The 25,924-nt window shown below is 48.9% G+C and overlaps 1 protein-coding gene across 8 annotated transcripts in view; it reads right to left on the bottom strand.

Annotated features, from left to right (window-relative positions):
- The window catches only part of Banp (BTG3 associated nuclear protein), a 73,124-nt gene that overhangs the window by 22,483 nt on the left and 24,717 nt on the right, over positions 1–25,924 (bottom strand). For 6 of the 8 annotated variants that reach the window (XM_034522265.2, XM_076915986.1, XM_076915989.1 and 3 more), the window contains 5 exons: positions 22,507–22,706; positions 11,310–11,426; positions 9,660–9,835; positions 6,817–7,056; positions 4,147–4,314 (listed from right to left, as the gene is read on the bottom strand). In XM_034522265.2, coding sequence (XP_034378156.1) covers positions 4,147–4,314; positions 6,817–7,056; positions 9,660–9,835; positions 11,310–11,426; positions 22,507–22,706 — 901 coding nt within the window. The remainder of the gene's footprint in view (positions 1–4,146; positions 4,315–6,816; positions 7,057–9,659; positions 9,836–11,309; positions 11,427–22,506; positions 22,707–25,924) is intronic. The other 2 variants (XM_076915988.1, XM_076915984.1) reach the window with 1 other exon arrangement.

The raw sequence follows: 25,924 nt of genomic DNA, 5'->3' as shown, positions 1-25,924 counted from the left end.
GGCATGCGTGTGAAAAGACACATACACAATAAAATGGAATACAAGATGAAATTCTCATTTATATAAATATTTGTAAGGGAAAAAAAAGAAAGTCATTTGGAGTTTTGTGTGGTGGCTCCTTGTGTCTGCTAACAATTCTAAGGTAACAAGGTGACCCAGCTGGAATTAATACCAATTCCAAATTAACAGAATTCTGGCTTAATTACATTTTACCATCACCGAATAACCTTGAATACCAAACCAGCATTGCTACAACAACAGCAGGTACAGACAAAACAATAACAACGATCCTAGAAATCCCTTGGCCTAGTCACCACTGCGCTTACTCAGATCTCTACCAAGAATGTAGCATGCTAGGACAGACCACAGAATGTCTCATCAGTTTACAAAGCAGAGCACTTTCACAATACCCATGGGTACTGAGTGGCAAGGACAAACTCCAAGCCCAGACCCTCTTCTGAAAGCAAGTGCCTGCCTGCCTCACCAGCCACGTCCTAGAACTAGAACTACCAGGCAGCTCTGAGCTAGTCCTAGACAGTATACACCCAAAGCCCCAGGAGGAGGACTAGGATAATCATGCCTTGTGTTCTGGAGCCCCCTCACCCCTTCAGCAGCACCCTCCTAGCCAATGGTTCCTTTCTACTCTATGCAAGACCACACAGTGGGTCAGCACAGCTCTCATGCTAACAGTGCCCGCTGCCAGGAGGATAGAGACCACAGGTCAGGAAGAAAAGGACCAGCCGCCTGGCAGTGTCTTCTGGAATGATGTCTATATCAGCCCAGTGCACATACTACAGGGTTTGTTCATTCCCCAGCAGTCACCCTGGAGGGCTGACAGCTGCAAGGGCTTCTCAAACATGCCACCCCTGGGGATTTGCCCAGAATTTGGGCACTTAAAAGACTGCACAGTGGCTGGCCACCTACAAGAGGCCAGCATTCACAGAATCTTAGAGAAATCGACAATATTTATAAATAAAGCAGCAAAAGGAATAAAAAGTACAACTAGCTACTAATAAAGAAAAATACCGAAAATTAAAACACTTAAATATCATCACACTAAGTAACTGCCAAGCAACAGAAAGAAACACAAATAACTAGAAGAGTCCACACTAGTAAGTAAGCAAGCCTGACACTGATTGGAGCAGGAGCCACAGGCACAGACACTGAGTCTCCACCTGCAAAGCAGCCGCTGGCTTAAAGACCAGGAAGCCCCACTGATCTAAGAGCAGGCTTGGGCCAGCAAGGTGGGTGCTATTTAAGTGCTGGCTAGAAATGTGGAGCTTCAGGCCACTCCGCACTACCTCAATTAGAATATGAACTGACAATGATTCCACAGTAGCACACCAGCACCTGACAACCTGAACACCTTCAGACTCAGATGCATGTATCCATAAGCAATCCACCTGGAGAGGAAATGGGCCAGTGGTTGTCTGCAATATGAATGAAGCGCTGACCTGCTTCTTCTCTGCCAATCCCTTGGCACCTGCACCTCTGAAGGCAGTCCAACTCACTAACACTGCCACTCCTCAGGTCCTTCATGAACACTGCCAAACCCTGTAAAGTTAAGTGTCTCATCCTTCACTCAAGTTCCACTGTCACCACAAAAGCTGTGCTGGGACTGCCTTCTCAGTGGCTCCGAAACACTACTCTGTGACCATGGGGCGGATCGTCGTATAGTCTGAAAGGTGACCGTGTCAGAAAATGTATACAGTGCGGTGCACTGTTCAGCTGCACAGGTGCCTGAACTCAGCGTGTGTATGAATGCAGCAGAGGAGCCTGCAGGTAAATGCTCTGGGCTGTCCATCTGTACATCTGAGCAGTGCTATGACCATGTGTACAGCTGCAGAACCCTGGCTCTTTCCACTCACCCTGTGTGTGTCCGTCCTAACACTAGGAACATAGGCCATGCCTCCTTACTATGTCGGATTCAGGTGAGACCTGGCTCTTCAAGGTCCTGTCCAATAAACTCTTCTTGACTAATTCCTTGTGATAAAACACCACCTTCAGCCTGCATGAAATCCAGGTGCCTGGCAACCGTTCCCTCATGTTTCATCTCTAACTCTGCTTGGCAATTTTTTTAATATCCATTTCCCTGCTACTAGATTCCTGTTCCTCTTCTAAGTCCTTGAACATAACTTTAATAACATTGTAGTGGCATGGGCTGTTAAGACTGGGTCTCCTTAGTCACTAGGGTGGGAGGGTGGTTTGGTTGGTTGGTTAGGTTGGATTTAGGTTTTGTTTGTTATCTGTTTTGGTCATTCTCCTGTTTCTTGGCATTGGATCCTAGGCCTTGTGAATGTTCCTAGGTTAGGTGTCTGGATTTCATTGTCTTCCTATTACAATGCTGAAATCTGTGGCCCAGGTTGATCTCCCAGGTTGTCATTTAGTTCTGGCTTTATGGAGCTGGAGAGATGGCTTAGCAATTAAGAGCACTGGCTGTTCTTTCAGAAGACCTGGGTTCAGTTGTAGCACCCACATGGCGGTTCACAACCACCAGAACTCCGGTTCCAGGGAATCTGATGCACAGACCTAGGTATCCACTTGTCTGCACAGCAATTTCACAGCAAGAAGGCTCACTCCTTCCAGTGAGGCTGTGACAACCTGATAAAGGTGGACTCTTCCCAGTCTTTAATCAATGGATGCAACGCTCATTAACAGTAACATGGGAGCCACAGTGAGACAAACAGAACTGATGAACACTGTCAGAACCACGGCCATGAAGGTCCGCTGCTCAGGTAAGGAAAGAGCAGGCCACAGCCAGCACAGGCTGACAGCACTCAAGACATCTCAGGTTCGTCACAAGTCCTGTTTGCCCCAATCTGTAGGAGGAGCTAAGGTGGGAGGAATAAGGAGAGGAAGAGGAGAAGGAAGAGGAGAGGGAGAGAGATGAGAGAGGGGAACATGGAGGCCGATGTTCATGTCTCCTGCAGTCAAAGGTAGTTGGTATATCTAGGTTGGGTATTGGGTTACATCTCTGATTGAGTGGGCATCTTGTTATTGATCATTACCAAATACATAAGCCTTTGGATAATCTAAGCATTAGAGTCTCATCTGTACCAAGCCTGCGTGGTTGGTGGGATGGTCTGGGCAATGCCCAGCCTTGCAGAGACAGCATGGAAGACTGGCAGAGCCATCTCCCACGCTGGAGTCTCGTGGGTGGCAGGGCTGGTATTTCTGGCTGGCCATTTCTAGCTGCGGCGCCTCTGGCCACGGAACATGGTGGCTGAGCTAGGCAGAGACGCTGCAGCCTAGACAGTCGGCTTGAATGGCGGCCGATTTAAATAATTATAACACCATTCAACAGTCACATCCCCCTCAGGCAGATACAACTTCACCAGACACATTCCTCTCATGCCTAAAGGCTCCCGTGGGTTCCCAGGACAGAAGTTCAACTCCCAGTTCTGCATGCCACCTGCAGAAACACTGCCCTACAGGGAACAATGTGTGTGGCCCACACAGCTGCCACCTTAGAACCTTGGCAACGGCTACAGCTAAGTATCTGATAACCACTAAAACAAAGGAGGAAGAACACTTTCTAGAAGATGGTCAAGGAGGGCTCCAACAGCTTTGTAGCTTCCTAAACAAAGACTGCACTGAAAGTGAGCCTTGCCGGCCCCTGCCCACCTCTGCCCCAGGGCCTGAGCTGACCCAGGACTCAGCTTTCAGCAGCTATTGCTACTGCCAAGAAAGCTATGAAAAGGAGTTTAAAAGACAACTTTAGGATTGAGAGCATAGCTCAGTAGCAAAGGACCAGAGCCAAAACTGCCTAAGACCCTGGGCACAAGCCCTACGCTAGAGTAAAGGGAGGGGACAGGCCAACAGGTAGGGCACAGAGAACGTCTCTGATCTTAAGGACAAGCCTGGGCCTACAAGCTCAAACTAAGAATAGAGAGCACAACATGGGCCTCTACCCCTCGCCCACAGCACTGTGAGCAGTAGCAACTGCTAAGGCAGCAAGACACTCAGAAGATAAGTAACCAGACAAGGCAAGAAAGGTCCTACACCAATTCCTGTTGAGCCTACAGTGTAAACTCAGCAGGCCTGTGCTCTCGCCACTGCCTAGGAACTCCCATCAGGCCAGCCTCACACTGAACGGGGTCAGGACTGATGAACAAAGGCTTCGGGACAGCATTCTCCTGAGCCTACCTGAGGCACTGTATGAGGATGAGGATGGTGTCCTCCGAGAGAAGCTCTTGACCGCCAGGCTCTGGCCTCGCTGCTTCCGTCGCCAGGCTGTACGGCACTTGGAATCAATGCTCTGCTTGATCCGATACCAGTCGGATTCCGTGATTCCAAATTTATAGAAGAGGTGACCTGAAAGAACATATCCCAGATAAGAGCTGTCATACATAGACCTTGTCGTGAGCCCCACTGCTGAGAACAACAAACACACAGCCAAGCATTGCTAGAGACCTAGCTAAGCCACTGGCCTACTCCTGGAAGGCTGACTCACCTTCCAGAAAATCTCCCTTCATCAAGGAAGATCGCCCACCACTCAGGTCACTAGGGTGGGCAGGATCAGATGCAGACACTTATCACTCTTCCTGTCTGTTTAACTGTTAAATAACCCGGCTTCACTTCAACACCAAGAAGACTCCATTTCTCACAGGCTCCAGACTCCCCAGCCTGTAACTTCTCTCTCCCTAAACTCACAAGACAACACACACCATCCCAGTTGCCTAAGGAATCACACTGAGACTTCATACTGCACTCAGCAGGTCTCGCCAGAGCTGTGGTCCATTACCCTCTACAGCTGTTTGGTCCAGCCCAGCTAAGAGTACTGTCTCCCCTCCTCATGCAAAACTCACCTCAGCACAACACGCTTGCTTTCTAAACACCTTAAATGTACAGGAGTCTCACATGGTGTTTATACCCTTTCCAAAACTGTTATCTTTCCAGGACCTCCAAATGACCCAGGTCTTTGCAGATATGACTGAGGAAGAGGTTACAGTAGTGGGATCTCACTGCTGTGCATCATGTGCTTATAAGAAGATGGGAAAAAGACAGACATCCAGGAGATGGCCAATGGAGACAGCATCAGGAAGCACCAAGACTACCAGACACCACCAGAGGTAGAGGCAAAGCCCCTCTGGAGGAGGAAGAAGAGGAAGAGGAGGAAAAAGAAGAAAAGGAGGAAGAGGAAGAGGAGGAAGAAGAGGAGGAAGAGGATGAAGAAGAAGAAAAAGAGGAGGAGGAGGAGGAGGAGGAAGAGGAGGAGGAGGAAGAGGAGGAAGAAGAAAAAGAGGAAGAGGAGGAAGAAGAAAAAAAAAGAGGAGGAGGAGGAAGAAGAAGAAAAAGAGGAAGAGGAGGAGGAAGAGGAGGAGGAGGAAGAAGAAAAAGACGAAGAGGAGGAGGAGGAAGAAGAAGAAAAGGAGGAAGAGGAAGAGGGGGAAGAAGAAGAGGAGGAAGAGGAAGAAGAGGAGGAGGTGTTGCCCAGCCAACAGCTAGACCTTGTATCTGGGCCTGTGTCTGAATGTTCCAGCATGGACTCTGTTAGTATAGCCCTAGAAATCCAATATACCCCACAATGCACCAAGCCAGGAGAACTCTCTGGATAATGTGCTACCTGCAACTTATGACCAGGAAACTGTCTGCTCTAGGTAGTGGTTTAGGAAGAGTCACTGCATAGGTGTGGTGGTGCACACCTTTAATCCCAGACTTGGGAGGAAGAGGGCCCACACGGGAAGGTGTGCCAGCAATTCACCAGGTTTCTGTTTTTACAAAGCTAAGGAACCAATGCACAGAGAGACTAGCATGGAGCCCAAGGCCACAGAGTATGGTCATCATGAACAGCCTGCATTCCTTCTCTCACACATGGCCTACAGCCAAGTGAACATGGTGTAGACCATGGCTTGGGGAAGGCAAGGCAGATGGCCATAGCCTTAGTAGCACCCCTTTCTCCCCCACCTACTACAAACCCCTGGAGCTAAGCCAGTGTCTTAACTGTGGGGTACACTGGCCCAACACTCTGAAGCCCCCGGGCCAGTCTCTCTTTCTAAAAGAGGTGTCAAATACCTACCTTCTGTGGGATATTTGATAGAGCTGGGATTCCTCTGGCCCCAGTACTTGCCCATGTGGCTGTCTCCTTGGTAAGAACAATGAAGCTGCCCCCTCTGGGATGATGGAAAAGCCAAAGGTGTGGCCCCAGTGAAACTAAACACACAACCAGCCCAGGACTCATCCTGCATATGAGCAGAGGCCACCACTTGCCAGTTCGTTCCCGGTAGCTCAGGAATGAACAGTATAGGAGGCTGGACATCAGACTGGACACTGATAAGAGGGGCCTTAACTTCTTACATGCTTTCTACAAATCAGCAGGATGACACAGTGACATCAGCTTGAGCAATGGGTGTTCCTCAAGTAGAGGAAAAGAACCAGTTTGTGTTGGGCACTAAAATTGGTCCTAGAGTGCTACTGGCCTCCAGCATGGCCAGGTCAGCTCATAGGCATGTCATGGTGCCAAGCCCAAGACCTCCCTAAACAGAAAGAAGGTGGTACTCCACTCATGCCAGTGGGAAGCTCAGGGGGACTTGGGCAGTGGGCAGCAAGGAATCCCACCTCTGTTCTCTCTTCTCCAAAAGCAGCCAAAGGATGAGTGAGACTAGGATCTGCAAGTCCCTGAAGAAGCACATTCCCAAGTGTCCCCTCAGCACAGGGTACCACACAACATCCTGCCAAACAAATCCTGGTCCAGATCCCCATATTCATGATGAACACTGAATGGAAACCCCAGGAATGGAAACATGGTCTGGATTCAGCTCCCTAACCACCTCAGCACCCTCACAAGCCAGGCTGTTATCAGCTGTGTGAACTTACACCGGATGCCATAGATAGTGAGGGGGTCCAGCTGCTTCTTCCCATGCTTGCCCTGGCCCGACAAGTTGGACACAGCCTGCACCTCACGGTGGAACAGGTAGTCCAGCAGGGTCAGCGCCATCTTCTCGGCTGTGCGACAGTTCGTGCTGATGTGCAGCATGTCAGAGGGGATGATGGCACAGCGCACCCGCATCTCAGGGTTATTCTCGTCGCCCAGCCAGGTGCCATTGGGGTAGTCCTCTGAGAGAGGAGAAAGGCCTCGGTTAGCACCGCTCAGACAGTACACGGTCAGACAGTACAGCACTGCTCAAATATAAGCTCCCTGGGGCTGTTAAGCCAAGCTGCCAACCTCCATCTGGCTGCCAGGAACACCAGAGCTGAGGTGTAGCAGGCCCAAGCCATCCTGATTGTAAAGGAATACATCAAAAAAAGATATGAGCTCAAATAACAGGAGTCCCTTGGGCTCTGTGACAGCCCTGCCTCCTAGATGCCTCAGTTCCCCAAGAGCACATTACAATTGTGGGTTTCCTAAGCCATTCCTGGGGCTCTGCTGAAGTCCTGGAGACCAGCGACATATGGCTTGATCCAGCAGAAAGGTGCTAAACACTCTAGAAAAGATATGACCATGGAGGGTTCAGAGCTCCTCAAACAATGCAAAGTTCAGGTCAATTAGTTATCTGGGGGCAGCTTCAGTCTCCTTCAGGAAAGTTTTTAGACAATGAACTTGTAGTCGCAAACTACTATTAAGTATATTTTCTATCCATGTGAAAAATTAATTCCCATCTGGCATTTGTAAAGCAAACCCAGTTTACCAACATTAAGATACATCCTTCATGAGATACTAGTGGTTCCAAAACTGAAGATAACCAAAATGAAGTCCCTTGGAACTTAGTAGACAGGAAACAAGAGTCAGCATCCACTTTCTTCCAGGCTACACTGCCACACAAAACCCAGAAGGTTTCGAGACCCAGCCAAGGGTTAGTCACATTTATTTAGCCCAATTCTTTCAGCAAGTGGGCAAGTGAGGCTCTGTAGAGTCCAGAAAACACCTTCTTCTTGGGCACTTGTGTTTGCTCTGAACAGGTCTTGAGTCATCCAGCAGTCCAAGAAAACCCACAGAATCTGGGGCCCTATCTGTGCCTGCACATCCATTCTTGATACCTGAAGCTAGGCTTTGAGATGCCTTGACATAATCCCCATCCATGTGTGGATGGTGAGGTATCTAACCAGTGTTGCATATGGGCAAGGAATGCAGAAAGGCTAGAAGGTGGCATATGCCCTAAACCAAGGACAGGCCACATGTTAGAGGACAACTGTGACAGCCAGAGCTACTTCTGTGGCACAGAAGTGGGGAATTTTAGAAATTTATTCCACAAACTAAACTGCAAATTTCAATTTACAAATGGCATACTTCAACATTTTCTTTCAGAAAGGTTTTTGGTATGTAAGTGCTATTTTTGCTCCATTTTCTTTTTTAGTGAACTATTTTAAATAACAGTTCTATTATATAGCTGTGTAATGCACAAATGTTTCTTACATAAGAAAACTAAACACAACGAAGGTCTCTGTTCCCCTCTACCTTGTGGTCACTCCACAGACAAGATCCACGCATGTGCCATCAGCTCCTCTCTCTACACCTGAGCATCTCAGGGACTGGTCACAATAAACAAAAACAAAGCAAACTTAAGTTGCAAGCCACCTGGAGCTTTCCCAGGCTGCAACCAGCTTCCTGGTACAGGGACCTAAAGGGCATCTGTCACAGGAAGCTGTCAAAAAGTCCTGACTGGTCAGTAGCGTATGGCATGGGATACATTTACAGAAACCACGGGCTGCAGAGGGAGCAGTCTGAACCAGTGATAACTGAAACACAACACCTCCCCATTGTAATTAAATGCTTAGGATTTTACATGGAGGATTAGCCTGGCCTCTAGGAATTACCAAATGCCACACTGTGGGAATGGAAACCCAACTAAATCCCTTACTTAACAGACCCTGTTCTGAAGCGCTCGGCCAGCTGGCCTGTGAGTGAGTATGTTCCTCATACTCTTCGAGTTCAACAATGGGAGGCAAGAGGAGCGACCAACACAGAGGACATGGCAGAAACTCAGCTTAACACGTACCACTCTTCTATGTCCCCCATCTCTAAAACCTTACCTAAATTAAAACTACAGTGAGAGGAAATGGCACAGGCTGTCATCCCAGCTACTTTAGAGGGTAAGGTGGCAGGCCTGAAATGTCAAGGCTTACCTGAGCTGCAGAGCAACATTCAAGGCCAGCCCAGACAACTGAGTGAGATACTATCTCAAGACTGAGAGTGAACAGAGGGCTGGGATGTAGCTCACTGGCAGAATGCTTTCCAAGCACACACAGGCCCTGGGTCCAGTCCCCAGCACCCTAAAATGCAGCACAATTGCCCTGGGAGGAGAACCAACTGACTTCAAAGTTTATATAAAGCATTTGGAATTCTTAAGCAATAACCTCTTCAAAGTCTGGTACTCCAGACCTCAGGCACACAGATACTCAAGAAGACAACAACCATCTGTCTGCTTGTAACTCTTGGCTCTAAACGGGGACCGAAAGGACTTAATCCTACAAACATATCCTCCATAGCACACCGTATCAATAATTCTCCTATGACACGATCCAGATGACCTAACGCTCCCTGCTAAGCAGCCACCCTGGAGCAAGGAGGCAGGACTGTGACTAACCCACAGGTTAGTTAGTGGCCAGTACTGCCATGACTAGCGGCAATGAGTCTGAAGTGAGATGCTGCCCTGTGTCTCTCTTCTCCCCTTCCAGAGGAACAGCACAAAGGCACAGCCATGGTGGCCCTGGGAACGCACCTTCAGAGTTCAGCGTGATGAGAGTGACATTGCTTCCGATGTTCTGGCTTCCTGGCTGGCCGCAATTAGACACAGAGTCGCTGGCCTCTGACCCACTCTCGCCATCTTCATTGTGGCTGTCGTCCTGACCAGGCACTTTCACTACGATGGTGTTCTGCCGACGCCCAGGAACAGCGCTGGCGGGAAACAAACACAGCAGCCCAGGCTGTGAGAGGACATGAGTGGTACACTGAGATAGCCCTGACTCCCGCTGCTGTGTGGACTTATCCCAGTGTCTAGCTGAGCATGGACCAATGCACAAGGTGGGTCCCCCAACATGCGGTATGTCCCCACAGGCACCCTCCATGGAGATGAGCAGCAACATAACACAGCAACAGTCCGAGACCAAGAAGACACATAATACAAAGCAACCGCTTAAAATATAAACAGCACAAAATAAATAAAACTGTAACTCACTGAGACTCAGCCTAGAATCCGGCTTTCAGACCTTAGAGGCCATCCTCACATGCACAATGGTCACCATGTGTCAAGAGTCCCCATCCATCCATCCATCATCCATGCTGTCAGACACCCAAGATGACTCAGCCCCCAACACACCTCCACCTCCCTGTGACCCCCACAGACAAACCCTAGAAGCAACTTCCAAGGCCATCAAGAACGCCAGGAATCCTCCGGGAGCCATTCATTCTTGGTGCAGGGCCCTGAAGCACAGCAGCAGCCAAACAGCTAGCAGCAGAAAGTGCTCAAACAAGACCCAAGATTGATTTGTTTTCTGAATGACTCTGACGACATTTTGGACTATGACCTACTATACACCACAGAGGAAACAAAGCTCTCATTCCCATCGGCAAAGTCAAAGGGGCCTTAAAACTCTGGGCATCCCCAGAGGCAGGAGGTTCTTCCTGAACTTGACCCCACAGAACTACCCACGGTGAACTGGCTCCTCAACACTCCACACCCATGACCTCATTGCGGGGCCAGGAGGCACATCCTCTTCCCACCAGAGTGGCCAGCCTCCAGCATCCCACACAGCACACACACAGCAGCCCCAGGCCTCCTGCTTCCTAGAGAACTGGGCCAGGACAAGAAGCCAGAACAAAGCTGGAAGGAGCCACATCCCACAGAGAAAAAAAAAACAGCAAGACAGGATTCTATGAGAACACTGCTGGTAATTAAAGGTGATCAAGCTTTCCTGAGCCCTGGTGCCAGAGCCACGGCAGAGGCTCCACAGGGCATGGCTGCTGTGCACTTTCACTTCTGGTGGAAGCTCCATTCAACACATCTCAAGATAGGGATGAGGGAGAAAGTCACAAACTCAACACAAGCACATCAGTTGCCAAACGGAGAAGAGCGTCAACTGCAGACCAGACAGATGGGAGTGGTCAGCTGACCACATGCAATATCTAGCCTCTTCACATAGCAGATCCAGCCCAGAGGTCCTCAGAGCTGCCCACCCTTGTACTGTCTCACCCCACCACTGCTAAGCACCGGGTTGGCCCTTCCTGACCTAGAAACTTTGGTGGTTTCTAACAGAATGGACCTGTGACTACAGACATGGACATGTGCTCAGACTGAGCCCTGACTCAGGACCGACCGCTCACTTATCCTCATGATAGTGGCAGGGGAGGTGGGGTGGTGATGGCTACTGACTTGCTAACGATATTTTCCAGGGAATCCGGTGCCCTGTTGCTCAATGGGTCTTCCATCTTGGCTACAATGGCGTTCTGCCGATCATTGTTGAGTATTACTGTAGTCTGGGGGACGACGCTATGAAACAAAAGAATCACAAGAAAAAGAAGACCTTAAAACAACAACAGTCATTGTCAGAGCACATGAATCATTCAACACGGTCAGCTCCTGGAGCCAACACCAAAGAGCGGGGTCCAGTCCAGAACAACTACTGGAGATGGGGCTCTCCAGCCTCCTGCTGGTTGGTATTCTTGGTTGACCCAAATACATAATGTAGGCAGGGTGGGCTGTGGACATTTAACAGAGTGGGTAGGACAGGCTAAGGCACCCTTCTGTCCTACGCATCTGCAAGTCATACCAGTAACAGGTTTACATGAAAACAGGTTCTTTTTCATCTTCCCCTTGTGTGTATGTGTGATGTGTATGGGCAGGGTGTGTGTGTGCACCACATGCATGGGAATTGTGTGCAGAGTCCAGAGCAGTATTGGAGTCTTCTTCCAGTAAGCTCTCTGCCTTACTCTTTTCAAGCAGGGTCTACCACTGAATAGTAACCTCGTCCATTCAGCTAGGCTGGTAAGTCAGCAAGGGATTTAAACTCAGATCTTCATGACTGCAGAAACATGAGCTTACCCACTAAACCAGCTCCCCAGCCTCTTTCAACCACATCCCTCCAAAACTATGATACGGCATGCTGGTCTCATAGCTGCCTCCTCACGTCGCTCTGCATCTGCCCTCTAGAGGGGGGCAGGCAACCAACCCACGGGCAGCAAAGGGAAACATGCTCACACACCATCGGCAGCCCTGCCTTGAAGCTTGGGTCTGAGAAGAAATTATAGGAGAGATGGACCATGGCCCAAGAACCACCAGGCTCAGCCTCACGTGGGAGCAGCACGGGTGTGACTGAGCAGGACCAGCAGCTGGCTCTCAAGGAACTCTTTCCGAGCACTTTATGGCACAGAGTTGTCTAAGGTGTGGACTGCTGTGAAGAGCCAGGGCTAAAAAGAAGTGCCACTTGAAGAAGCAGTTAAATTACCTGAAAACCCAGGGTCCTTGTCCAGAGGAAAGGGTACTTCCTTACTAAAAAGCAAGTGTAAGTGCCAGCATGCCACTCCATTTTGTTTCTCATTCTACTTATTCTCTGGTGACACCTAAAGTAACAAACTAAGATCGAGTGTCCACAGGGATCCCAAGTAAGCCAGGAGATTTCTGCCTGCTTCTGTGGGTGTGTGGCCTCCAGCATACACACTTCCCACACTCACGGCACAAGATGGAAATGGCTTGTATGACCTGGTACCTACCACACAATCCTATCAACCACAGCTCTACAAATTAACCAGAAAACACCCAATACTATTAAGTGACAAAAATGCATAAAAGCTGGAGAGCCACACACACACACACACACACACACACTTCTGAAGAGTTACACACATACACACAAATGCTTTTGGAGAGCCACACATACAAATGCTTCTGGAGTGACATACATACACAAATGCTTCTGGAGAGTCACATACACACATACAAATGCTTCTGGAGAATCACATACATACACACAAATGTTTTTGGAATGACATACACATACACACAAATGCTTCTGGAGAGTCACATACATACACACAAATGCTTCTGGAGAGTCGCATACACACACACACACACACACACATATGCTTCTGGAGAGTCACATACATATACACAAATGCTTCTGGAGTGACATACACATACACACAAATGCTTCTGGAGAGTCACATACATACACACAAATGCTTCTGGAGAGTCGCATACACACACACACACATGCTTCTGGAGAGTCACATACATATACACAAATGCTTCTGGAGTGACATACACATACACACAAATGCTTCTGGAGAGTCACATACATACACACAAATGCTTCTGGAGAGTCGCATACACACACACACACACACACACATATGCTTCTGGAGAGTCACATACATATACACAAATGCTTCTGGAGTGACATACACATACACACAAATGCTTCTGGAGAGTCACATACACACAAACAAATGCTTCTAGGACATTTGTCACCAAACTGGATGGGAAATGAAGAAAACATTTGCAGGTGCCTGAGAATTTGAACTTTCTTTTTTTTGTTGGTTTTTTTTTTTTTGTTTGTTTGTTTGTTTTGTTTTGTTTTGTTTTTCAAGACAGGGTTTCTCTGTGTAGCCCTGGCTGTCCTGGAACTCACTTTGTAGACCAGGTTGGCCTCGAACTCAGAAATCCACCTGCCTCTGCCTCCCAAGTGCTGGGATTAAAGGCGTGCGCCACCACCTTCCGGCCGAATTTGAACTTTCTGAACACAACATTACCCCTTTTATGCCACAGGTATATATGACTACAGACCACATGCTTCCTCATTCCCCTGTGTGACTTTCTGGGGTACCTGGGCTGAGCTACCATCCCAGTGACTTAGTCAAACACAAAACTGGAGCTGCTGGAGGTGGGAACTCACAGATGGGAATACATATCATTAGTTCACTGCGGTCTGTCAGGGAGAGGTGATGGGGTATGAGAAGTGACCACTACAGAGCCCTCCAGAAGGAGGTTACGCTCCTCTGGCCTGAGATAGCCCCTTTCTACTGCACCTTGACACGCCATCCCCAGACTTCACATTTGCTCAGCAGCTCTTGAACCAGCTCCTAAAGTAAACCATGTAGGAACATACACACACACATGCACACACACAACAGCCATGTGCACACACAAGCCCCATACATTCAATGTTGTGAAGTAATTATAAATTTCCTAGTAGCACACAGAGGCTTGTGAACACTGTCCCCAGCTATGAAATCCATGTAGTCTGGACCGAAAGCAACAGTAGCCAGCAACCCTGAACCCATGCGTGAGTGAGAGGCAAGCCTCCTTCAGATGCCATCCTCCTCCACACAGGCGCCTGTGTGGCTCTGGGCAGTGTAGTCCCCTCCACAGGTCCAACAATGTCCCTTTCCTAGAAACAGCCCTGCTCTGCCACCTCCTGGGATCTCTCTAGAGGATCATCTGTGTTTGTCCGTAAAGAATGCTATGTGAAGGAGCCTGCAGGCCAGTGATGGGAGCAGCTCACAGCTGTAGCTCCAATGGGTGAGATCTGCTGCACTGCACGGAAGTGTCCATCAGCCTTGCCCACTGAGAAGGGGTAAGAGTGTCTGCAGGGTTCTTCATGACTGTGCACTGATCATAAGCACACATGGTCCTGAGCACCACTGCTGGGCCATGCAGGAAGAACACCCAGCTTCTGAGACGCGGCCCTCCTCCGGCATGGAGAGCTCCTGTCTTCCACATTCTCCCTTCTGCCATCAAGGGTTATCTATCGTCTTTGTTTCATCTTAACAGTGTACAAGTGCTGCTGCAGCTGCTGCCACCACCGCCATCACCCTATCCCACCCCACCACCACCTCATCCCCACACAACCCCACCCGCGCCATCCTACCCCCACAACACCCTACTCCCACCCTATCCCTCCCCCCCCCCAATTCCACCACCACCACAGCTCTGACTGGCATATTCTATGGCCAAGAAGCTGAAGACTTGCAGGCGTCCCTCAGGCAGGCGTCCCTCAGGCTGGTCTCACAGTAACTTCATTTACTGCCGTGTTTAGAGCATTCTGGCTTTAGAACATTGTCACTTGTCTGTGTCATTCTCTCCCAGATCAACCTATCACCTGCCTGCCTACCTGCCTCAATCAGACTTAAGGAGCCTTTCTGCCTGGTTCTAGCCCCCAAAGCCCTCCTGTGACCTCACAGCTCATCTGTGGTGTGTCTACCTTTACAGGAACTCCTGTCCAGGTCTTCTTCTACTGCAGAACTGACTGTAAAAAGGGTAAACTGCAGAGTGGCTTCCATCCTTGTCTCCCCTGGGCTGCCCCACAGTATAAGTCTCTCTAGTTTGCGCCAGGAGCAAGCTGTCTATTCCCTACTTGGTCTGTACTGTTGAAATTCTTTTTTATGATTTGATCTCTATCCACTCCTTTACAATCCTGAATTAGCTACTCATACTCATAACTGTCTATTTTCCTTTATTTAAATTTATACTTGTATATTTATTTGCATCTCCCCTGTCCCCCTCTCAGTGCCCTTCCCATCCCCACCCCCATTCCCATCCCCCATCCCAGTTTATGTATTTTTCTGTTAAATAAAAGCTTAATGAGATAAGGGCTGAAGACACAGCTCAGCAGTTAAGGGCACTGGCTGCTCTTGCAGAGAAGCCAAGTTCAGTTCCCAGCATCCGCGTTATGGGTGACAATCAGCTAGCTATGCCTCCGATTCCTGGGGGTCTGGTGCACTCTTCCGCCTCCATGGGTGCTACACACACGGCATGCTTACAAACGAACAGGTAAAACACTCACAGACAAAACAACAATCTTTTCATAAAACTTAATGGGAATTTTGAAAAAAGGAAAGGATATGACCCATAGACTGCTGGGACTTTTGGAGGGGGATGGGGTCTAAGCTAGGCTCAAACTTACAACTCTCTAGCCTCCACATCTCAAGTGCTAGAATTACAGGCAAGTACAGTCACATCTGGCCTGATTGTTCAATTCTTACGTGATGTTAATTTGTGGCTGAAGTTACACACGCTGAATATTCTCACCTTTACATATTATTCAGTAGTAAAACATGCTCTATATGTAGCAAGGCAGCAGCCATGGGACAGGTATAAACAAGGTCCTTTCACTTCCTGTGGTCAGAGGAGTGTCCACAATCAGCCTGGTAGCACAGAAAGATGACAAGCACTGGCCACAAAGGCTTCAAGACAAGTGTGTTACTCACCCCAAGTACTGTGACACAGAACACAGGGTGCCTTCTACATAACAGCATGAGATGAAACACTGAGTATCACACACACACACACACACACACACACACACACACACACACACACGAGGGGGTGGGTGGAGAAGATGAGGCAATGCAGTATCTTCTAAAGAGGCTGTAGCCAAAACACAGACAGGGCATCTCAGTGCCTCTGCCACAGACAGCAGCTCAGAAAGACATCTCACCAGCGTGAGACCACAGAGCTGTCCAGGCATAAGTTAGATATAAACCCAATGTTCTCTTCTAACATTCTAGGAGAAGGCAGAGCCCCCTTAAGAGAACTTAAGACCTCTTTTTACTTTACAGTTGCCCTGGGCAATTCTCATGAGCCCTCTGGCTTTAAAAACAACAAAACAAACAAACAAAACTACACAACTTCCAAGTTACACACACACACACACACACACACACACATGCACACGCACGCGCGCACGTGCCTACTCATGCACGCAGGCACTAACGACAGACACAGATCTGCTGAGCCGCCTTCCTTCACACCTGCTGATCCTGCTACAGTGTCCACTTAGCACCTCTGGCTTCTGGTGGTGGCCTTGTGTCTAATTTGTTCAAGAATCACTGCCAGCACCCCAAGACCATCAGCCACAACCGAAGTCTGCTGCTTCAGGCCCACATAAACTTAAGCTAAATTTATGAACTAAGTGTCTTGGGGCTCTGGGGTCTTCATACAGCTGGCCAACATCCCAAAGAAGACAGAAAGATGGAGAGCCAGCAGGCAGCACTAAGCGTACAACAAACAGAGGGGGTCTCGAGCCACCTCACCCACCAGTCAGAAGCTGACATTAAGCACTGAGGTTTCCTGGGGTGTGGCCAGCATCCCAGGAACTTACAACTCTTTACAGCTCAGAGCCACTGAAGCTTACAGTACTGTTGAACCCTGTTCATGAGTCACCCTAGTCACAGTACTGTAGCCTTCACTTTATCCCCATCTTCTGATGGGAGACACAGATGTCAGAGAAGTCTCTCCCTAAGCCAATTATAGTGGCTCATGTCTATAATCCCAGGCTGGAGAGACTAAGGCAGGAAGACATCTGTGAATTCCAGGCCTCCTGAATGAGAAACATTAATCCAGATGGCTGCCCTGGCAAACTTTTCTTTTTACTACTAATACTATACAGTGTCTTATCACATGAGGACAGTTTTCGGGAAAGTGTAGGGAAAGTTCTTCCTGAAGATGAACCAGAACTTGGTCTATGGAGCACCTTCAGAAAACAAAAGTGTATCAAGGCAAACAGAAGGACAGACTGCATGGGAATGAGCTCAGAGCAGATACAGTAAAGGCATAGAAATCCTGTAAGAGAAGGGAAAACTCCAGTCAGCAGGTCTTGTTGCATAAGCCAAGTTGGCCTCCAAGTGGCAGCAGCCTCTAGCCTTAGCCTTTTAAAACGTTGAGATCAAAAGTACACCACATGCCAGGCTCATTTCTTTTCAAATCCTAAAGAAAAGCTACTAAAATAAATAAGCTTTAGGAACTGGAGATAGGCCACAAAGGTATAACTGCCACCTAGTATGTGCCAGATTTCATGCAGTGTTGGGAGGTGAATTCAGAAATGAGCAAACAACTGGAAACTGAAATGTAAAGACTCATGGGAAGAGATGGGTCATGGCTCTTTCATGACACAAGATTAGTTCCTGGCGCCCACATCAAGGAGCTCCCAAACACTAACTACAGAGGGAGCCAACACCCTTTTCCAGCACATACACGATGCTCAAACCACATACATGTAAGTCATTGTTTTAAATATTTATGGGAGCTGAGAATGCAGCTCAGTCAGTAGAGAGCTCACCTACCATGCACAGTCCTGGGTCTGAGCCCCATGCATCATACACAAAACATGGCACATGCCTGTGCTCACAGCCTCAGGAGGGGAAGGCAGGAGGCAGGCCAGGCTAGCATAAGTATAAAGTACTTAGAAATATAGGTTATGTACAACAAGGAGAAACTAAAGACCTGACACACAGATGAGAAGATTCACTGTGTCTGTGAAACCTCCTTGGGTGGACATGCTCATCAGCACTTCCCAGAGCCAACACAATTCCCTTCAAAGACACCAGCTCTAGTTCTCCAGCATCGTCAGGTACTGGGGAAGTCCACTGAGCTGCTGGCCGGACCATAGTCTAGCAGGACAGTTCGCTTTACTGTGTTGGCCTTGAGGGCTGGAGCGTGTCTGAGTCAGCAGGGTTTGCTAAGGACGCCCCACCTTCCTGTGTGAACTGTGTGCTCCCTCCTTTAGTTAACAGCCCTGAAGTGTACAGAGGAACGTGCGGTTGTACAAGGCAGCACAGGCCCTGCAGGAAGATCAAGTGTGGCATTAAACTGAAGCATCTAGAACTCAAAATCAGATAAGAAGTAAACACACCCATCATGCTGAGAGACCAGGCGCTCCACAGTCCAACAGCCCTACCTTGGGCCTGCACACTCTCAGCCTACAGAGTAGAGGCTTCTAACTGAGAGTGCTGAAGCGTGAGACAGATCCCCACAGCACTCACCAGACAAAGTTAAGCAAGAGACCAGCTCTCTCCAAGAAGCAGGTAAGCTAGGAACCAGATCAGCTTCCTTTAACAGGAAAACAAAAGGTCACCAGCAACTCAGAGTTGGCAGCCAGATTGCTACAGGGAGTTTAAATCTTCATTAACATTTAGAAAGTCAGTTCAGAGAAAGGGAAAGAAAAGAAGAAGAATTCTCCTGAGGAAGTTTTGCCCCACTGCACAAAAGGAAGCTTTAAATCACTTTTTTTTTTTTTGGGGGGGGGGACCACTGTTATACAAAATCCTTGTATGTGTGTGTGTTGTTTTATTTTATTTTGTCTAGTTTTGCTTTTGAGACACAGTCTTATGTAGCCCAGGCTGGCCCCAAGCTCCTATGTAGTCACGGATAACCTTGAACTTCTTACCCTCCAGTTTCTACCTCCTGACTGTGGGGATGACAGTCATATGCTACTATGTTGGGTTTACACAGTGCTGGCAATGATTTAACCCACTGGTTCTACCCACTGAACCATCTCTCCAATCCTAATTTTAAACCTTTTAAAGAAAAGAAAAATCTACTGCTTTTAAAAATAATAATAATTTTTAAAATCTCTTAGTTAAATACAATCAGAAATGTTTGGTTCTAACAGTTGTTGAGTTGTCAAGCACTGTGTTCCACAGGCCAACCCTGGAGGAACACCCTGCCTCTGTCTGGGTGCTGCCTGCATGGCTCTTGGACTGTACCTGCACTGTAGCAACACTCCTGCTCTGTCATCAGTCTGTGTCTCGCTGCCTGTGCTGGCCCTTGAGGCCTTTTGGTTAGGCAACACAGTACTGGCCTTATGAGAATGCTTGAAGCCCAGCATTAAAAGTTGGCTCAACAAACCACTGGCTTCCACAACAATGCAGATGCTTCAACAACTACTGTTTCTCCAAACGTCTTCAGCATTAAAATACCTCACTGCCATCCCTGCATGTACATCTACCTATGTGAAGTCAGACTCACAGCATGCCTGCAGGAGGGAGAAGCCAGGCACAACATGATAAGTCCATTTCCATCTCTGGAACCCAATGTCACTGCTGGATGAAGCCCCATCCCTGTACCCTCACAAACATTTTTATCATGATGAAGCTTTGGCATCAAAGAAAACAGGCCTTCTTTTCTTTTTTTCTTGAATTTGCTCATTCAGGTGCAGAATCTGAAAATCTGGACGCCATGCCAGCTGAGGTTGGCAGTGTTCCATTGCCTGCTGTCTGCCAAGGAGCACAAACAATTAGAAGAGCACCCTTGGAGCCCGGCAGCCTCAGCCTTGTCCAGGCAGGTGTCGAATAACCAGCAGGGGGCATAGATTTCCAGAGCAGAGAAAGGGCCTTGGGTACTACCTCCTGCTAGATCTGGACCTCAGCAGCTTCTCCCAATGCGAGGCAGTGTCCTTCCAGAAAGTCTCTAGGCACTCTGCTGAGGCCTCCTAGAGCTGAAAGACTCTGGTGATGGCTCCTATGTTAGTCCTGAGTCACACTCAGAGTCAGCAAGTAGTGGCCCAAGGTTTCTAAGTTCTTTATCAGACTGCATGATCTGGACAGAGATCGTTCAGCTACGTACGCACTCCTCCTCCTCAGAGGCACCAGGTAAGCAAAACGCAGCACCTCACCATCCAGTATAGTGCTGCCTTTTAGATAGTTCTAGAAGCCAGTTTATGGCCCACTGCCCAGGTTCTGTGTAACACTTCTCATTTCTTCCTGCATCTGTATCAATGACGTCATCCATCTATTGATGGAATCCTGGGATTCTGCTCTCGTCCTCCAGGCTGCTCTCAAGTTTCCTGAACCTTCTGGAGAATGTGGCCCTGTCACCACCACACCCAGGTAGTGTCCCAGCTCTCATCTTTCTAATGAGGAAACTGGGACTTGGATGTCTGGACCCTGAGAATGTCCAACTAGGTGACCTTGGCACTCAGTGCTCCCCAACAGACAGAACTCCAAAGCATGTGCCCTTAAGGTCAGGCTACAAAAACCTGACTCTCTTCCACTCCTGCTCCTCCCATAACCTGGCAGAACTAGAACAGAGAAAACAGATGTTGTCAGCACTTCCCCAGCTCCTGAAGACACCATGTTCCAAGAGTGACAAAGACTGAGGTGCTGTCCCCAGAATAGGCATTATCTTAGAAGAAGCAAAGATCACTGATCTTCTATGTCACCCTGGGGACAACAGTGCTGTTTGCTGCAGGCCCGAAAGCTCTAGAGTCAGTGTGACAAACATGGCTACCAATACAAAGTGCCATTAGAGTCTAGGTGTGACCAAGGAGGCTAAGGTGTCCTTCAATGCCTGAGACAACTAACACAAAACCCTCCCTCACTAACACCCCAGGTTCTGAGCATTCACATGAGGACTGTATGTCTGACCAGAACCCTGGCCCAGGTAGAATTCACACAGAAGACGTCCTGCAGTTTTTATGTAACTTGAACTTTCTAGGAACTTGACTACTGATACCAGTCTAGAAAGAACTACACTTTGCTTCACTGGAAATGGCACAAAGAACTCGGCATTCTGGAATATTCCACTGCCAGTTGGTGATATCTACAACTCCTGCCTCCAGGCTACATCTCTGTTCACAACTGCATGCTTAAGACTCTTCCATACACTGCTGTCCTTTCATGCCTCCCCTTGAGGAGCAGGCCACTCCATTAACTCTTAAAGCTATATTTACAACATTATGTTTGGGGACAAAGGAGCATTTCAAAAGACAGCCTGCACAGACACTGTGTACAAATTGGGGGTCGGGGAGGGGAGGGAGATGTGATGAGCTGTGCAGCCCACATCAGTCATAAGAGCAACCCTGCCTCTCCTGAGACACTAGACCACAGAGTGAGAACAGAATGAATCTGAGGTGCTCTTGAGAGTTACCAGAGGCACTAAATGGGTCCACCCAACAGGTCTCATCAGGAAGCATCTCAAAAGAGGACAGGCAGTCACTGGTACTCTTGAACACCCCAAAACTATACAAAGTAACCCCTACTCTCCCTTCCCACATACCCCTTTAAATCCACCTACTGTTGCTCCAGTTACCAGCACACATAGGCAGGGTGGCACCCACCAACCACCCACACCACAGCAAAGCCACTGCTGTCCTTTAGGCTGCTGAGGCTGGTGTTGCCACCTACTGTTCTGCTCTTCCTAGACCCACCAGGCACAAGAGGAGGCCTTGGAGCACAGAGATGACACTGTGCCCACTACCATGAGCAGACTTCCTCCTAGACACCGTAGGAAAGAATAAAGACAGCAGGAGCACTGGGTGGGCACTGCCACCCAAGGATCTCATGCCACACTGCCTACAGACCCAGTGTAAGGAGAGCACCTTCTCAGGCACCTGTCCATCCCACTGAGCCAGGCATGAACACTTCCATGCCAGCAGAGTGCAAACCATGCAAAGCTCTCTTGAAGGCCACAAACCTATTGAAAAATTAGGCACAAGTCAAGTCTCAGGCTAAGTGGAAAGTTTGCTATGATCAAGTAAAAATTATAAATGCTACCCCTGAAGAAAATATAGGAAATGAGAAGCCAGAGACAGAAAGAGAAAAGAAGCAACATACATGGGCCAAGTTCACGGCCAGGTGCAGGGAAAGATGAGTCCGGCTGCTTAAGCCAAGAAAGAAAGCTGGAGCAACTCAGGCCGTTCCGGCGGAGCCTGTTTGGTTTCGGTCTAAGTGAAACCAGCCCCATGGAAGCACCAGGGCAGATATCGGGGCTAGGGCAGATTAGTACCAGTGGCGCCTGGGCTGGCACAGGAGCACTTTCCCAGGGGCCTGCGGAGCCTCGGCCCTTCTGGACTTACCATCGTACTTTGTTGCAGGTCTGTGTGGCGCCAAGTGGGGAACCAGCCACCATGGGGACCTGGATGGGACTGTGCTGTTTATTGGTGACCAGGTCTAGCTTCTCTTCCAGAGATTTGCAAGTAGCCTCGAGAGCTTGCAGCTTGGCCTCAATGCTATCCAACCGCAAACATATCGTCTGGTTAATAGAGTACAGGAAAGACTGCAAGTGAAAACAGAAAGGCTTCAGAGTCGGTGTCTTCCACTGTGAGGAGCAAGTCCATGGACCACAAACAGCTGCCTCCTAAGTCCACCCAAAGTATTTCAGCTGAATGAGCCCTGGGCCGTGCCTAGGGATTTGGTGTGGGGCCCTGGGCCATGCCTAGGGATTCGGTGTGGGGCCCTGGGCCATGCCTAGGGATTCGGTGTGGGGCCCTGGGCTATGCCTAGGGATTTGGTGTGGGGCCCTGGGCTGTGCCTAGGGATTTGGTGTGGGGCCCTGGGCTGTGCCTAGGGATTTGGTAAGGAGCCCAGCCCTCTGTGTCAAACAAGCCCCTTGCAATCTCACCTCCACTGAGGCTATGGAGCAATAAGCTTGTCACTGTGCTCATCCATGGAGCCACACATTAAAGCTACAAAATCTTTCTAATGCTGACAGATAATACCTACTATCCAAACCCTGAAAACCAAAAAAGATGGCTGAACACAGATGTACCTCACTGAAATCTGTCAATGACCCCTTCCAGGGACCTTCTAAATATCAAGTGTGCCACCTAGTGGTCTAAAGGAGCAGTTTCCAACTACCAAGCTCAAAGCTAGCAGCCAGCCACATGCACATGCACAGCTGAGGGAATGGCTTTGCTCCCCAAGTGCCAGTCCTGTCACAGTCCTGTCAGAAGCTACCAGATACATGACACACACAGGAATTCTACTGTGAAAAGAGACCTCTAAGCCAGCGTTCAAGGTGCTGGTGTTAACAGGAAATGTAGGAACAAGGCCAGCAGCCTCTGAAGAAAACACAATGAGAAGGATTTGACTGGAAGAGAAATGCAGCCTCAGGGACACATCAGAAAGAAGGTGTTAGCCTATGAGAGCAGAGGAAGCAGCTCAGGCTGACGCTGGATGTCAGAGCACAGGCAGGCAGAATGGCGTGCCCCTCTGCACCTGGTCCAAGTTAGTGGCAGCCGTCTCTACTCTAGTTTGAAAGAGAATCCCAGAGCAGTATCACAGTCACAGCAGCTGGAGGCCTAGACTACAGCACCACCAACGGGTGTGGCAAAGCATGAATGCATGGGTCAGAGCATTCTAAGGAGCCAGACTCGGCTCTGAAAACCTCTGAGCCTGCTCTATTTCCCGGCTATGCACAGCAGTTAGGAACAGCCATGGCAAAGTGCTGCACACCCAAAGCCCTCTCATCTACCTCTACTCAGCACATCCTCTGCCAGACCCAGCAGGAGTTAGAGAATATTCTTCTTCTTTAGATGCTGCGGCTTTACTCCTATTATTTCCTGTCATTAACCAGCACCCTGAACCCTGTCTGAAAGGTCTCTTTTCACAGAAAGACACTAGTAAGAAAAAGGTTAAGGAAAAGACCTTGACCTTCCCCTGCTAAGCATGCTGTCTACAGGCTAGACTGTGTGCGAGCAAGGAAACAAGCAGCAACTCTGGGCTCGTCCCCAAGTGTCCACTCAGTTAGCAATGGAGGCGACCTCTGCAGTGCAGGCAGACACACCATGAGACAGAACTAAGTGGTGGCCAACTGAGAAAGAAGAATCACTGTTACAGACTAACCAACATCTCAAGCAACCCACAAAGGAAGAAGAGAGACAGTGTCTTCCCAACTCTGCCCCACGGGTCAGGTGCCCACAGACAGCCCTGGCCTGTCTGTTGAGAATTACTTTGGCAATTTGGTATGTGAATGTCTTCCAATCCCATGACAGCACATGGCTGCGTGTGACAGCACACAAACAGTGTGTGACAGCACATGGCTGCATGTGACAGCACACATGCACAGTGTATGACAGCACATGGCTGCATGTGACAGCACACATGCACAGTGTATGACAGCACATGGCTGCATGTGACAGCACACATACACAGTGTATGACAGCACATGGCTGCATGTGACAGCACACATACACAGTGTGTGACAGCACATGGCTGCGTGTGACAGCACACATACACAGTGTATGACAGCACATGGCTGCGTGTGACAGCACACATGCACAGTGTGTGACAGCACATGGCTGCGTGTGACAGCACACATGCACAGTGTGTGACAGCACATGGCTGCGTGTGACAGCACACATACACAGTGTGTGACAGCACATGGCTGCGTGTGACAGCACACATACACAGTGTATGACAGCACATGGCTGCGTGTGACAGCACACATGCACAGTGTGTGACAGCACATGGCTGCGTGTGACAGCACACATGCACAGTGTGTGACAGCACATGGCTGCGTGTGACAGCACACATACACAGTGTATGACAGCACATGGCTGCGTGTGACAGCACACATACACAGTGTATGACAGCACATGGCTGCGTGTGACAGCACACATACACAGTGTGTGACAGCACATGGCTGCGTGTGACAGCACACATACACAGTGTATGACAGCACATGGCTGTGTGTGACAGCACACATACACAGTGTGTGACAGCACATGGCTGCGTGTGACAGCACACATGCACAGTGTGTGACAGCACATGGCTGCGTGTGACAGCACACAAATAGTGTATGACAGCACATGGCTGCGTGTGACAGCACACATGCACAGTGTGTGACAGCACATGGCTGCGTGTGACAGCACACAGTGTATGACAGCACATGGCTGCGTGTGACAGCACACATGCACAGTGTATGACAGCACATGGCTGCGTGTGACAGCACACATGCACAGTGTGTGACAGCACATGGCTGCATGTGACAGCACACATACACAGTGTGTGACAGCACATGGCTGTGTGTGACAGCACACATGCACAGTGTGTGACAGCACATGGCTGCATGTGACAGCACACATACACAGTGTGTTTAGCAGAACCCAGGCAGCCGCTTTCCTGCATGGTCTGCTTCTCTATTGTTTAAAAATGTGTTCTATGATACAGTTAAGGTCACAGTTGACTTTGAGATCTGATGCTGTCCTTCTGTACACTGTTCTCAAGGTGAATTTCACTGAACTTTTTTTTTTTTTTTTTTTTTTTTTGAGATAGTATCTTTCTAATGTAGCCCTGGCTGTCCCAGAACTCATTATGTACAGAAGGCTAGCCACAAACTCAGAGATCTGCCTGCCTCTGCCTCTCAAGTGCCAGGATTAAAGACGTGTGCCACCACTTCTGGCCTGAGTGGATTTTCAGTTCCCAACTTCAGCTGGCACAACCTCCTTGTTACCAGAGTGAACTGAGAAGTCGCCCTCGACACAGAGAAGCCTG

Source organism: Arvicanthis niloticus, chromosome 18 (assembly GCF_011762505.2).
Source record: "Arvicanthis niloticus isolate mArvNil1 chromosome 18, mArvNil1.pat.X, whole genome shotgun sequence".
Lineage (NCBI taxonomy): Eukaryota > Metazoa > Chordata > Mammalia > Rodentia > Muridae > Arvicanthis > Arvicanthis niloticus.
Note: the sequence above shows the minus strand (reverse complement) of the source record. Positions and strands in the feature narration are given on the sequence as shown.